Here is a 12,601-nt window from a genome sequence, read left to right on the forward strand (position 1 = left end):
GTCTTTGTTGCAAGACAAACATGGCACAGTACGAAACAATGGTGCACTTCGTTTTTGACGCCATTCACAGCGTTTTGCATAGGGGATGCATGGAAAATTTACACTTGATATGTCTGATTGATTTCGGTTTGAAATACACCGGAACAATAGGAAGTATTCTGAAATTCCTAGATCTCTTTTTCTTGAATACATTCTCCTCATGCTTCCATATCTCACATGCTTGTGGCCTGAAAAGCAGCCTAGGGCTTGGCAAAAGGAGGAGGTGAGAGAAAGGGGGAGAGGGAGGGAGGGAAAGGCCGAGGTGAGGAGGGGGTGAGGGGGAGGGGGGCTTCCAGAGAAGTCAAATGACCAGAAATATGATCACTTTAACAAACACATGAACCTTTGAGGCTTAATCAAGATTAGACTCTGGTATTTTATACAGTGGGAGGAATTTTTATTCCATGGGACAACTGTGATTTCTAAATGGGTTATTTGGTGTGTTTCTGCTTGACTTTTAATAATGGCCAAGCAAGGGTTTACAAAAGTAAACCATTTAAACAAAGACCTCTCAGTGTGCTTGCAGCAGCAAACAAATGATTATTTTACTTGTAGGTCACTTTGGTACCAGGGGCTGCATTTGTAAAACTATGACTTAACAACAAATTAATTTTCATACAGTGCTCAAACACCCGTACTGAAACGTTACAGTTCATGTACAAGCAATAAAGTGTGTGTGGTTATGTAGCCATTCATCACAATTTGGGTTTTAATATGAAAATATATTGTCATAAATTACACTTCCTGACATCTCAAGTTGGGCTCATTTGCAACTGCAGAAGTCCAGTGAGTGCTTAGAAGAAGAATAAAGTGCATGACCGGATCACACTACCTACGCCCCCCCATCCCCAGTAGGAAATATGATGTTATGTGATGGGATCACGCGGCAGTCAGAAAATCCGGGTAGTCATGCGCTAATCCGGTATTTAAGGTCGACGGTTAGCTGCTTTGGGGGGAAATACAAGCAGGGGCCTGGGCTGGGCGCATGGGAGGGGAGGTTCACACACACTCCGGGTGAAAGAGAAGGTAATTAGCCAAGCGTTGAAGTGATGCGCGTCCAGTTTGGATGAAGGGCTAACACGAGTGCATATTGGCAGATACATATCAAGGTGCTAAGAGTGACCATCAGCCGCAGCCGTGCGTAAAGTGTGCTGACCGTTGTGGATCATGTGGCGCTGCTGTTTTCTGGTGCTGGTGGGCGCGGTGGGGGTGAGCGCTCAGTTCCCCAGAGAGTGTGTGACCCCCGAGGGGCTCCGGAGTGGACAGTGCTGTCCGTCGCCCTCTGGACTCAACAACGACCCGTGTGGCGCGAGCATGGGCCGCGGACAGTGCGTTTCCATCTCGGTGGACGCGCGGCCCCACGGGCCCCAGTACCCCCACGACGGACGCGACGACCGGGAACGGTGGCCCGGCCGTTACTTCAACCGCACCTGTCAGTGTAATGGGAACTTCAGCGGCTACAGCTGCGGCCGCTGCAGACACGGGTGGACCGGGCCCAACTGTGACCAGCGGGTTTCTGTTGGTAAGTGATCAATTCTACTATCTCCACTAATAGACTCGTACAGTCACATAAGGATTCACTGCGATTCAACAGTCTTTTAAATTGATTTCCATCACTCTGTTGTGATCTGATGAAGACGGATTATTTTAGAAAAGACGCTCAAATTAGAGCCCAGTGAATAAAGTCTAATGACTTTTGAAATAGCTACAACCCAAGAATGAAGAAATGATTAGAATAAACTGAATCAACGCTGCTTCTTATGCCTTTCTGCGCTTCTGCTCCTTAAAAAAACCCATCCCCAGATAAATAATGATTGATAATGTTAATCCTCTTAATCCCACAGTAAGAAGAAACGTGATGCTGCTCAGCGCGGCCGAGAAGCGTGCCTTTGTGAGCGCGCTGGACCAAGCCAAGCGCACCGTGCACCCGGAGCTGGTGATCGCCACGCGGCGCTACGCTGAAATCTTCGGGCCCGACGGGAACACCATGCAGTTTGAGAACATCACCATCTACAATTATTTCGTGTGGTCCCATTACTACTCCGTCAGTAAGACGTTCCTGGGGCCGGGACAGGCCAGTTTCGGGGGCGTGGACTTCTCACATGAGGGGCCCGGGTTCGTCACTTGGCACAGGTTCCACCTACTGCAGCTGGAGAGAGACATGCAGGTGAGAGTTGTATGATAAGTAATGACATTATTAATATATACACAATAGTCCTGGAGCTGATTGGCTGTTTTAATATAAAGACAATAGTGTTATTGCCTGAGGGCGATCATCTCATCACTAGTTTATCCACATTTTTATTGACTGACTAATAACCCACTTCAGCACATCTGTCATTTCTCCTCCTTGTTTGTGTAATGCCTTTCCCCCGACAACTGTGTTGTCAGGAAATTACAATTGACGACAGTTTCACGCCTTAATACCCGAACACCTCACAGAATGAGATTTTAAGCGTTTTATGGGCACATATTCGATTCGATCAGAGCACCATCGATTTGGACAAAACGGCAGAAGGCTTGTTGTTTCTGCTCTGTTGCATAAGCACACTGACAGGGATGGTTTGAGAGGAGAGGGGGCTCGTTTTCAAGTCGAGATCAGGATGAACCACATCAGCTAAAATGACTCAAAATATGCGCCAGCCTCTTGTCCTGTTACAACTAAATCCTATCTGGTTTGCATCGTGGATTTTAACAATGTGGTGAATTATTCTTTCTCTCTGAAACTGGTGGGGAAAATTCTGTGGCTTCACCCTTTTCATGTGCGTTAATGGCTGGCTTTGAGAGCAGCAGTTAGGATCCATTAGTGCTTTTTGGATCAAAAACTGTGGGGTTTCAGGAGGGGATTTGGTCATTTAGCCATGGTTCTTCAATGGAAAACAGTCAGTGATTCACAGGTGGACAAAGAGTCAGTTTTCCCTTTAGCTTGATGAATAATTTTAACTTCGAAATACTGCACTGACACATATAACATCACTTATATGTGTCAGTAAGAGCACTAATCATGTCTAAATTACCTTAATCTGTTTACTGTTTTCTGGTTACAAATGCACCCTGTGTTGTCGTGTGTTGTATGTGTACATAAATATATATATATATATGAAGCAGCATATATATATATATTGCATGACTTTTCTCAATGGCTTAGTCATGCATGGTCCACAGCTATTGTTATATGTCTTAACAGGAAATCGCAATGTGTGAATAAGATAACCAGTTTATCCGCCGCCTTATGACACCAGTACTAAATGAGACTTCATGGATACTTGGACCCAAGGGGATTGGAATATATTGTTGGCAGCACAATGACATAAAGCCTCCAGCAAACTCCGGGAAGCTTATATTCCTGCTGCAAAACCTTGGCGCTCAGGTTCTGGTTGCCTGCCCTGATCCTCACATTCACAAACACTAACCCAGCCACCCCTCTCATTTGTTTATGTCTCACAACCAGGATATGCTGCGAGACCCCAGCTTCGCCCTGCCCTACTGGAACTTTGCCATCGGTGGGAGCACGTGTGACATTTGCACAGATGACCTGATGGGAGCCAGGAGCAGTTTTGACATGAATTCCCTGAGCGCCAACTCCATCTTCTCCCAGTGGAGGGTGGTCTGTGAGAGCGTAGAGGACTATGACACACTAGGAACCATCTGCAACAGTAAGACTGTTGCTCTTTTTTTTTTACCGTGTGGTGTTACTGTGGTCCTCCTCTTTATTCTCTTGCTTTAACCTGACTTTCATTGATGTCCTCCCAGGCACAGAGACAACCCCCATCAGGAGGAACCCAGCAGGAAATGTCAACAGGCCGATGGTCCAACGTCTCCCAGAGCCCCAGGACGTGGTGGACTGTCTGCAGGTTAACACGTTTGACACGCCACCGTACTACTCCACCTCCTCTGAAAGCTTCAGAAACACAATTGAAGGTGAGTGACAACCAAGACATTTCTTCCTCTGCCTCTTTTTACACCATGTTTCTCTTTCTTGATGCATTTTCACATTGTTTTGTCAGGCTACAGCGCCCCCCAGGGGAACTATGACCCTGTGGTTAGGAGCCTCCACAACCTGGCCCATCTCTTCTTAAACGGGACAGGGGGTCAGACCCACCTTTCACCCAATGACCCCATCTTTGTCCTGCTCCACACCTACACTGACGCCATCTTTGATGAATGGTTGAGGAGACACAGCCCAGGTGTTTTTATCAGAAAACTATCATTCATTAAAAGCATTATTGATCTTTTTAAAATAATATCTGCCTTTCTTTACTCGGTTTATATCATGAGCGGCTTGTGGGCTAATGTTGAGTATTTCTCAACAGGTACGGCTGTGTATCCGGAGGAAAATGCCCCCATTGGGCACAACAGAAACTACAACATGGTGCCTTTCTGGCCTCCAGTGACTAACGCTGAGATGTTTGTAACTGCACCGGAAAATCTGGGTTACAGTTATGAGGCTGATTGGCCAGGTATGCATTCAGATCACCTCCACATCCATGTCGTTTTTGTGGTGCTGCTTTCAATGTGGCCGTTGAATTAATGCAGATGACGAGGGCAGTAATCATCTTCTTCAACTTTTCTAGGTCAACCCTTCACTCTGACGGAAATCATCACCATGGCAATAGTCGCCGCTCTTGTGGTCGTTGCGTTGGTTTTTGCCGCCACTACATGTGCAGTGCGTGCCAGATCCTACAAGATGGAGGGCCACCAGCCGCTGCTCGGGGATCAGTACCAGCGGTACGACGACGAAAAAAGCCAATCTGTCGTCTAAGATCTGTGTTTGAACATGAGCCTCACCTATGTGCCTCGTCTATTTACTTTTGCAATGACACAGCTGCACAGTGTGTTAAAGCCTGAATCTCTTCTCACAAGAAAATGTGTAGATTCTTGAAAATCATATTCATACTGCATCCATGTCCCTATATAAACTGGTTTAGTTCATTTTCAATTACAAATACTGGAAATATTGCAGATGTAAACACTGAAACCTTAACAAAAATATGACATAAATGACTTATTTAACTTGTTTTTAATAGAAAGATAAAGATACATGCAGAAATCTTTAAGGGTAACCTATGACTTATAGCAAATGTTGTATCTTAGCAATTTTCAGATTTCTGGAAAATTTGAAAATGGAAAATGTGTTCAAATAAAGTGAACATGTTGGTGTGATAGCAACGCCAACAGATGGTGCTCAACTCTGATCCTAGTCAGGCTGGTAAAATGCCATGGAAGTATCAGCAATGCTATGTAGTGCTTTGTGTAGGTAAGTGGTTGATAAAGGTGATCCGGTGTAAAGAATACAGATTCTGAGAAGTGATCCAGAATGTTCTGAAAAAGTAATACATGGTAACATGAGAGTAATACATGCAAGATAATCAAAATATAGACTTAAGCAGCTACATTCTCTGCCATGTTTATAGACTTATAGCACTTTCTATTTAACTGCCTTCACAGTCATAGTAGTATGATTTAGCTTAGCTGCATAATGGCCACACAAGTGAGGTGATCTGACAGTAATAATTGTACAATCCACGGCCCATGTAATAGAGCCATAACGCCCACAAGGGGGTGCAATAGCTCAACCTCTGAAACTGCTTGGGCAGCAGTTAATAGAGAGATATAAAAAATAAAAAAAAGTTAATAGAGAGATATGCTTTTTTTAAATGATGTATTCAGGTGCATTGATCCCTATGACCTGAAACACTGTTGGTAATGAAGATATACAAAGAAAATTAACAAAACAGAACAAATGTAGCGAATTGCTGAGGGTCAGCAGAGGGTCTTTTTTTAAAGCTGAATTTGTGTGAAATTGTCATTGATGCTGTTCTGTTTTTACATTTCTACATTTGCCAAAATGTTGTTGGCTCTGGGTGCATGCCAAATTATTTAAGTGATTAAATTTGATGCCCACACACAGTGGCTTTGTTGGACTTTGTATTCATGTGTAGTAGTAGTACACAGCACATTACTATATTTCTACACGCGTCCTGCTGAGTGCGTATCTTTTTTAGGCTGGTCTCGCCATTTTGCCTATGGCTGGACGCCATTGCTCCTAATTTGTAACGCCTGAAGAATTTATTCCCCGGCGGACCATTTTCTCCACAACACCTCACCTGTGCGGTGTCTGGTTTCAGAGGAAGCTTCTCTGTGGGAGGGTCCACAGGGAGCACGTTGTTGTGGAGCTGTGTCACCACTGGTCCGCCGCTCGACGGGGAGGTCTGTGTGTGTGTGTCTAACAGCGGTGAAGTGTGTCTGTCTGGCTCATGACTTCATTCTGAGAACTGCAGGGGAACAAAGTTGAGAGTCGCACGCGCTTGTTGCGACTTCTAGCCACTTTTGACTCTGCTCCTCTTTGGCCGTTGCTCGCGTGCGTCTCCGCGGCCAATCACCGGGGAGCTCTCCGAGGTCGCAGATCTGTAGCTTTGCTCCTCTGTGCCGGGTTCCAAACTTAACAGCTTAACAGAGTTGTCTTCGTGACAGTCCACTATGGACGAGGATAACAACGTTCTACCTGAGCTGAAGGATATAGAGACCAAATTGGGTCGAAAGGTCCCGGAGAGTCTCATTCGGTCACTCGTCGGAGGAAAACATGCGGACAAGCACGAGAAGTCGGCAGCACCGCATTTAGTCAACTGTAAATTATGTTCTAATTCTGCGGACTTGAAAAAGCTGGAGTGCAAAATGCAACTCCTGAAACAAGAAATGGTAAGTTTCTTTTCGTGAATTCTATTTAACCGAAGCAGTTTAAGCCACTTTAACTGAGAAAGTTGCCAATTTTGAATTGCCATAAATACAAGAAACCATATGGCACCTTTAATGTCACACAGCAACTTTACTGACTTGTAATTACAAGCTAGGTCTCAATGCTTATCTCTGTATCTGTACTCTGTATCACTACTTAATTATCACTCTATTATTATAGCATAGTTTGATATGTCTGCTTCTACTACATGCATCAGCAGCCCAGCCTGTGTTCACAGGATTAGCCAATGCAGGATACATAACAAGTCTCTATCAACACGTGGTTTTAAAATGCAAAACTTCCAACTGATAGGTGTTTTGCAGCAATTGTTTGCACCATGAAACTGGTCAGTAGGTGAGAGCCATTCACACTTGCACTCAACAGCCAGTCAAGCCTTTGTTAATGAGCCCTCCTCACCTCAGGGTATATTTCCATCCCCCTTGTGATTCAAACTACTCAGTGAAATCCAGTCGTGCTTTGTGAAATTACCTATTCATGATTACACAGTTGTGTCTGCTAACGCTCACCATTAAATTGCTCTGGTTCCTCAGTAGCACAGCAAAGCCCCGTTTCAGTAAGGTCACGGAAGGTATTAGGACTCCTGAGCAGATGGCCAAGTTGACCGAGTTTTGCAGACTGTAGTAGGACTGTATCATTGGCAGCAGACTGGCCAATCACCCTGAGACTTTGTGTTGATAGGCTTAGTTTTATGTTGATGTAACAGACCAACTGAGACCTATAACTAGCTCATTTTGGCTTCGCAAATGTAATAACCTGTACCTTGGTTTAATCAACTTATGTTTCCACCTGACTTGTCAGATTTGCCATCAGTCATGCATTCGTTTAATCGTGCTGATGGGAGGAAAAAACCAATAGACTTTTCAAAATGAACTGAGTGTAATTCCATCAGTGCTGTTATTGTTAGATGGCTCATTTCAAATTTGAGCCAGAGTGGGCCTCTCTGTTTTGTGGCTCCCCTCACAGCTTAATCACTAATCTAATCAGGTTTAGTGTGCACAAGCATGGTAGACACACACACACACAGGTTTTTCATTATTTTTTGAGACTTCTATAATCTCTACAGCTAATCAAAGTAGCAAATCCACTCAAAAATGCGTTATTCCCCCAAAAAGTTAGAGCTTTTATTAGTTTCATATGACATATTAAACATGTTACTATCCAGTGCAGACAAAATTACGCAGCGCTAATTGTATTTCCCAAACTTATTTTGTATACCGACCCATCAGTGCCATCTTATTAACATGAGGACTCAAATTTCAACACGGCTCCATCTGCTCAACTTCCATGTGTGTATAAACCGGGCGGATATACACACAAAACAAACACACTGGCAGCATTATGAGCTAAATGGAGGCCAGTTGTAAATCCACTCCAAAGAAAGGCTGTTGTATCAAGCCAGCTATCTGGTGGAATACTGTACCAGCTCTGTCTGCCTCCATCTGCCTCAATGCATTTCCAGTGCGGCAGGATGTTACAGCTGTTCCGACTGGGTGGTGTTTGTCACCCACTGACACAGGGAATCCCTTTTGAATGACTCTATAGGCTGTCCACTTCCATCCAGAGTCAATGGCATGGTTTGTCATGGCAGGGAATTAAATTAATGGCCATACTGTGTAAAGCAGACGTGTCATTCATTATCCTGGATGAAAAGTGTTTCCTGGCTGTGCAGTTACATGGGCATTACAAGGTCTTTTTTTCCGCTAGCAGTTAAGTGTCTTTGTTCATAACAAAGCCTGATAGTCAAAACAAAAAAGTACACAGTGTTCTCGCCATGAGAGGACATAAGGAAGCTCAGAGTTGAGAAAAAAAAAAAAAACACCACAAGGTCGTAGCTCCTCTGCAGCTATCAGTCATATCACAGGATTTTCATTAGTTCATGGAGTTTGCTTAGTTGTCGTGGAATTCTATGATTAAATTCCCCCCCTTTTTTTTTATCAGGGGCATTTTAACAACTTCCTGTGCATCGTGGCCTGAAAGATAATGTTTCTTTTGCAGAGAGCTAGCCACTAAATGGATCATATTGTGTGTGTAGTCATCTCAGCTGCCATTTCCAGTATTTAAAATGCACTTTGAACCTCAGCGCTGACAATAGTTAACAATGAAAATAGATCTCGTTTTGTATTCTGTTGACTGCACTTCTACTTCTGAGGACAAGCTGTTGCATGTAGTAGCCGCGTTAATGGAACAGTTTCTGAATACACACTAAGTAAGAGTTTGATAAAAGACTGATAACATCTTCATTTCTATTTTAATATAAAATATAAGGTTTCAACAGAGGAGGATCTTAGCTTAGTTTAACTATCAATAACCTTTTGCGAAACCTGAAATGTTTATCTTTAAATGTGTTGAATAGTGAGCTTCAGCTGGTCTATTTGGCACCATTTGTTGCCTTTACACAGACAGGCCTGTTGTTTATAGTATTTAGCCATATATACAGCCCTAGCATCGGATAGATATCAGAATGATGTCAGTTGTCTCATCAAGCGAATGATTGCACTTCTAAAAAATAAAAGTCACAACTACTGATCATCTTCAAGTTGTAATACCTGACCGGGATGTTTTTGTTCAACCCACAGGCACACCTGCGAGCCATCGACGTGAAGCTGATGCAGCAGCTCATGTCCATCAACGAGGGCATCGAGTCCATCCGATGGATGATCGAAGACAAAGGGGGCGCGGCCAGCCAGGACGGCAGCCTGACGGGCAGCTTGTACAGCCTATCGGACAGCCAGGACGGGAGCTCGCTACGAGGCAGCTTCAGCAGCTTGAACGATGCTAACAGCGACAACCTGGATGGCCTGTCTGTGGGCAGTTACCTGGACACTCTAGCAGAGGACCTTCCTGATGACCCGTCACCTACGGACCTTGACGGCTTTGGGGATAAAACTGTAATCGACGGCGATTCTTTCACCAAATCCCCACTGAAACTCAGAGTGGAATCAGATGAATACTACTGCTTTGGATGACGATGATAAGCTAGACACGGTGGTTCCAGACTACTGAGATACATTGTGAAGAAAGATTTTAAAATGTATTTACTTTACTTTGACAAACGAACACAGTTGTCAGGTTTTCCTACACGCTTCGCATTTTTGTCTTTATATCTTACCAAATAAGTCACATTACGTTTCACCTTGAACCCAGTTTCCTTACGTTGTGGATTTGACTCACCTCATCAAACCACTGCCAATTAATGTCATTACAAATGCAAAAGAAACTATTCTAACACTTTCTGATGTCTTAATTTTTTTAAATCATGCTGATTAATTAAACTAAAAGGGTGCTCTATTACACAGAAAGACAGGAAGTCATCCAATACTGCAGCAGTTTCTTTTTTTTTTTGCCTAAAATTATTGAAGATTGGATGAATTAAAGTGTCAACTCCAGCAGTTTGCTGCTTTATCTGTGGAACATTCAACTTGGACTTTGTGTCAGGTCAGCCACAATCGGCTGATCTCAGTAAAGGAGTAGATTAAGATTTAGCAGCCATTTGGAAAATTGGACATTTCATGCTGAGTGGTTGAACAGCCTAAACTGCTTTTAAGTTGCGAGTGGTTAGTTACAGCAAGTGCAATTTGCTTCATTGCCAAATTCTGAGCACCACCTACTGTACATGTTAAGCTTTTAATTATTTTTTACTTAAAATGTTTTGACTGATGCAAGTTCCTAAGCTAAACCCGACTCAGCAACTGTACAACTCACAACACACAGTCTTACACACAAGAGATTAGTTGCACATTGAAAGCACAGATGCTTGACTGAAAACCAAAGCAATTTGATTGTCTTATAGATAATGTAGGCCTGAGGCAAAAACCCTGTTAACACCAGATGGGAGGTTTTGTTGATGGTGGACATCAGTGAAACACGTGTTTGCTTTGCAGGCACAGTTTAATATTCTGTTGTCGAAGAAAGTGGTTTAAAAAGAGCTTTACATTGCTGTACATTAATGTGTTCTTTTTTAGTTTAAAACTCCTCATGTTGATTTGTTTGACATTTGTATTTTATGCTGCCTGCTTTTGAAAATGGTTTTATTGATTGGTAGTTAATTATGTTGTGGAAATGAAATAATATATTTTAATTTTCCCCTGACTTACATTGTGTCAAGTTTTAAATGCAAAGCAACTACTAAATAACACACAGTCCAGTATATCGGGTTGATGGCAATTTTTAAAAATGAAAAAAGAAAAAGAAAAAAAAAACAGCTCACTGACCTTGTTATAGAATCTTAATGAGATGGAAAGTGAACGTTATGGTGCTTTCCCACTCCAAATTTAAGTTAAGAATAATCTCTGAATAATGAAGTCAGACTTTGTGGTGCCCTGTATAATGTGGCATGGAAAATTACCCTCGTTAATTAACTTTGTCATTCCATGTCACGTTCCTTTTGATAAAACGCAAGAGCAGGAAGATGGTTCTAAATTTGGAAGACGGCTGCTTATACGTGCCATTTAAAATTACCAAGCTGTTAGCAGACGAAGGCCATTTGGGAAAATGTCTGAGTTGGTGCCGCAAGAGTGGAGTCGCCTTACGGAACCCTCATGAGCGTCTGTCATCTTTACAATGCCTGAAATGAATCACTTTTAAAACAACACCAGTCAAAACTAAGACTGGGAAATTAAATGCCAGCAATGTAGAATATTTGGACGGTCTGTAATGTTATTTTCATTTGTATTCTTCTCACTGGCTTCTTATCTTTCATGTGATAATTGAAATTCCAGACAGAGAATACAGGGAAAGTCATTATTGGAAAGATGAGAACCTTGGTCTCTCTGGCTTGCAAATGAATGAGTGGCAGTGGCTCACAGTACTTGAGTGGGTCTCACACTGGGATCTGACATTATGGTCTGGCTGTGGAAAACGCTGCCTTGTTGGGATTAGTCTTCGCTCATTCACGTCATTTATAGAGCTGTCTCATGGTTGAGTCTCATCTTCATTGTGGGAAATCATGGATGAAGACATTTGTGGATGTTTTTATGAATGCGTATCAGTTTTCCTGTTTGATATGAAATCCACAAAATAACAAGATGTGGACACAAAGGAACACTTCTTGTGTCGCGGTAGTCTCATACAGATTTAATCACTTTATCCAGACACATTAAGTGCACTTGTAACTTTGTCTCACTCCAAGTGCAAAGCAGCTTTATTTGGTTTTATGCTGCCTTTCCTTATCTCTACCTCCCAGAGGCTTTGGCAAGCTTAAGCTCCCTGTCAAGCTGAACCAGACTAAGGCCACTAAACCAAAGAGCCTCATGACCTGCTTGTCAGCAATTCAATTAAAACACAAAAACTTCTCTCAGCTTCTCTAAATTTCATGTCTTAACAAACCGTGCTGTGACTGACTGATAGCTAATATCCCTAAGGGTAAAATGTTGAGACTGGAGCTAGTGGCCTTGAAATAATTGGACATACGGAACAGGTTCTGCAAGGTTATGGTGTAATAGACCTGATTCAAATTTCCTGGGATCTACATGGTACACCACACATGAACAGAAGTTACATTTTCTGATAAGTGTGCTTTTCCTCATGAAAGGGAGAACCAGTTGATTCAGCCTTTGTGGTGAGGACAAGTGCTGTCTTTCACTAAACCATTCATTCACACTGGGGGGAAAAAAAACAAATTTTAGTTTTGTTTTGCTCCGGCTACAAGCTTGAAAGTTGTTGTTTCCTAATTCTAAGCAAATACAAAGCACACAGCATCGTGTAATTGTTACTTTTGTTATCACAGAAGTAAAGTTACACCAAGTTTGTTGAATTCTGCTGTCAGCAATTATAGCCACCCTGTTCTGAGGGTGAATGACTTCCAGG

General features: G+C 42.8%; 2 protein-coding genes across 2 annotated transcripts; both read left to right on the forward strand.

Moving 5' to 3' along the window:
* The first annotated feature begins 991 nt into the window (after positions 1–991).
* On the forward strand, positions 992–5,234 carry LOC146969642 (5,6-dihydroxyindole-2-carboxylic acid oxidase-like). The gene is made up of 7 exons (XM_085759166.1): positions 992–1,561; positions 1,884–2,206; positions 3,491–3,695; positions 3,793–3,960; positions 4,047–4,226; positions 4,353–4,499; positions 4,614–5,234. The coding sequence occupies exons 1-7, from the start codon at positions 1,207–1,209 to the stop codon at positions 4,799–4,801; spliced, it is 1,566 nt and encodes a 521-aa protein (XP_085615292.1). The 5' UTR covers positions 992–1,206; the 3' UTR covers positions 4,802–5,234.
* A 1,070-nt stretch (positions 5,235–6,304) lies between these two features.
* lurap1l (leucine rich adaptor protein 1 like) lies at positions 6,305–10,887 on the forward strand. The gene is made up of 2 exons (XM_085759038.1): positions 6,305–6,738; positions 9,373–10,887. Exons 1-2 carry the CDS (start codon positions 6,520–6,522, stop codon positions 9,760–9,762), a joined length of 609 nt encoding a protein of 202 aa, XP_085615164.1. The 5' UTR covers positions 6,305–6,519; the 3' UTR covers positions 9,763–10,887.
* Positions 10,888–12,601: the final 1,714 nt, after the last annotated feature.

Source organism: Trachurus japonicus, chromosome 18 (genome assembly GCF_045865225.1).
Source record: "Trachurus japonicus isolate A0001 chromosome 18, Traja_1.0".
Taxonomy (NCBI): domain Eukaryota; kingdom Metazoa; phylum Chordata; class Actinopteri; order Carangiformes; family Carangidae; genus Trachurus; species Trachurus japonicus.

Coding starts and splice junctions, on each gene's coding strand:
- LOC146969642 (XM_085759166.1), top strand. CDS start 1,207: ATGTGGCGCTGCTGTTTTCTGGTGCTGGTGGGCGCGGTGGGGGTGAGC. Junction 2,207..3,490: donor AGCTGGAGAGAGACATGCAG/GTGAGAGTTGTA, acceptor TCTCACAACCAG/GATATGCTGCGAGACCCCAG. Junction 4,500..4,613: donor TTATGAGGCTGATTGGCCAG/GTATGCATTCAG, acceptor CAACTTTTCTAG/GTCAACCCTTCACTCTGACG.
- lurap1l (XM_085759038.1), top strand. CDS start 6,520: ATGGACGAGGATAACAACGTTCTACCTGAGCTGAAGGATATAGAGACC. Junction 6,739..9,372: donor AACTCCTGAAACAAGAAATG/GTAAGTTTCTTT, acceptor TTCAACCCACAG/GCACACCTGCGAGCCATCGA.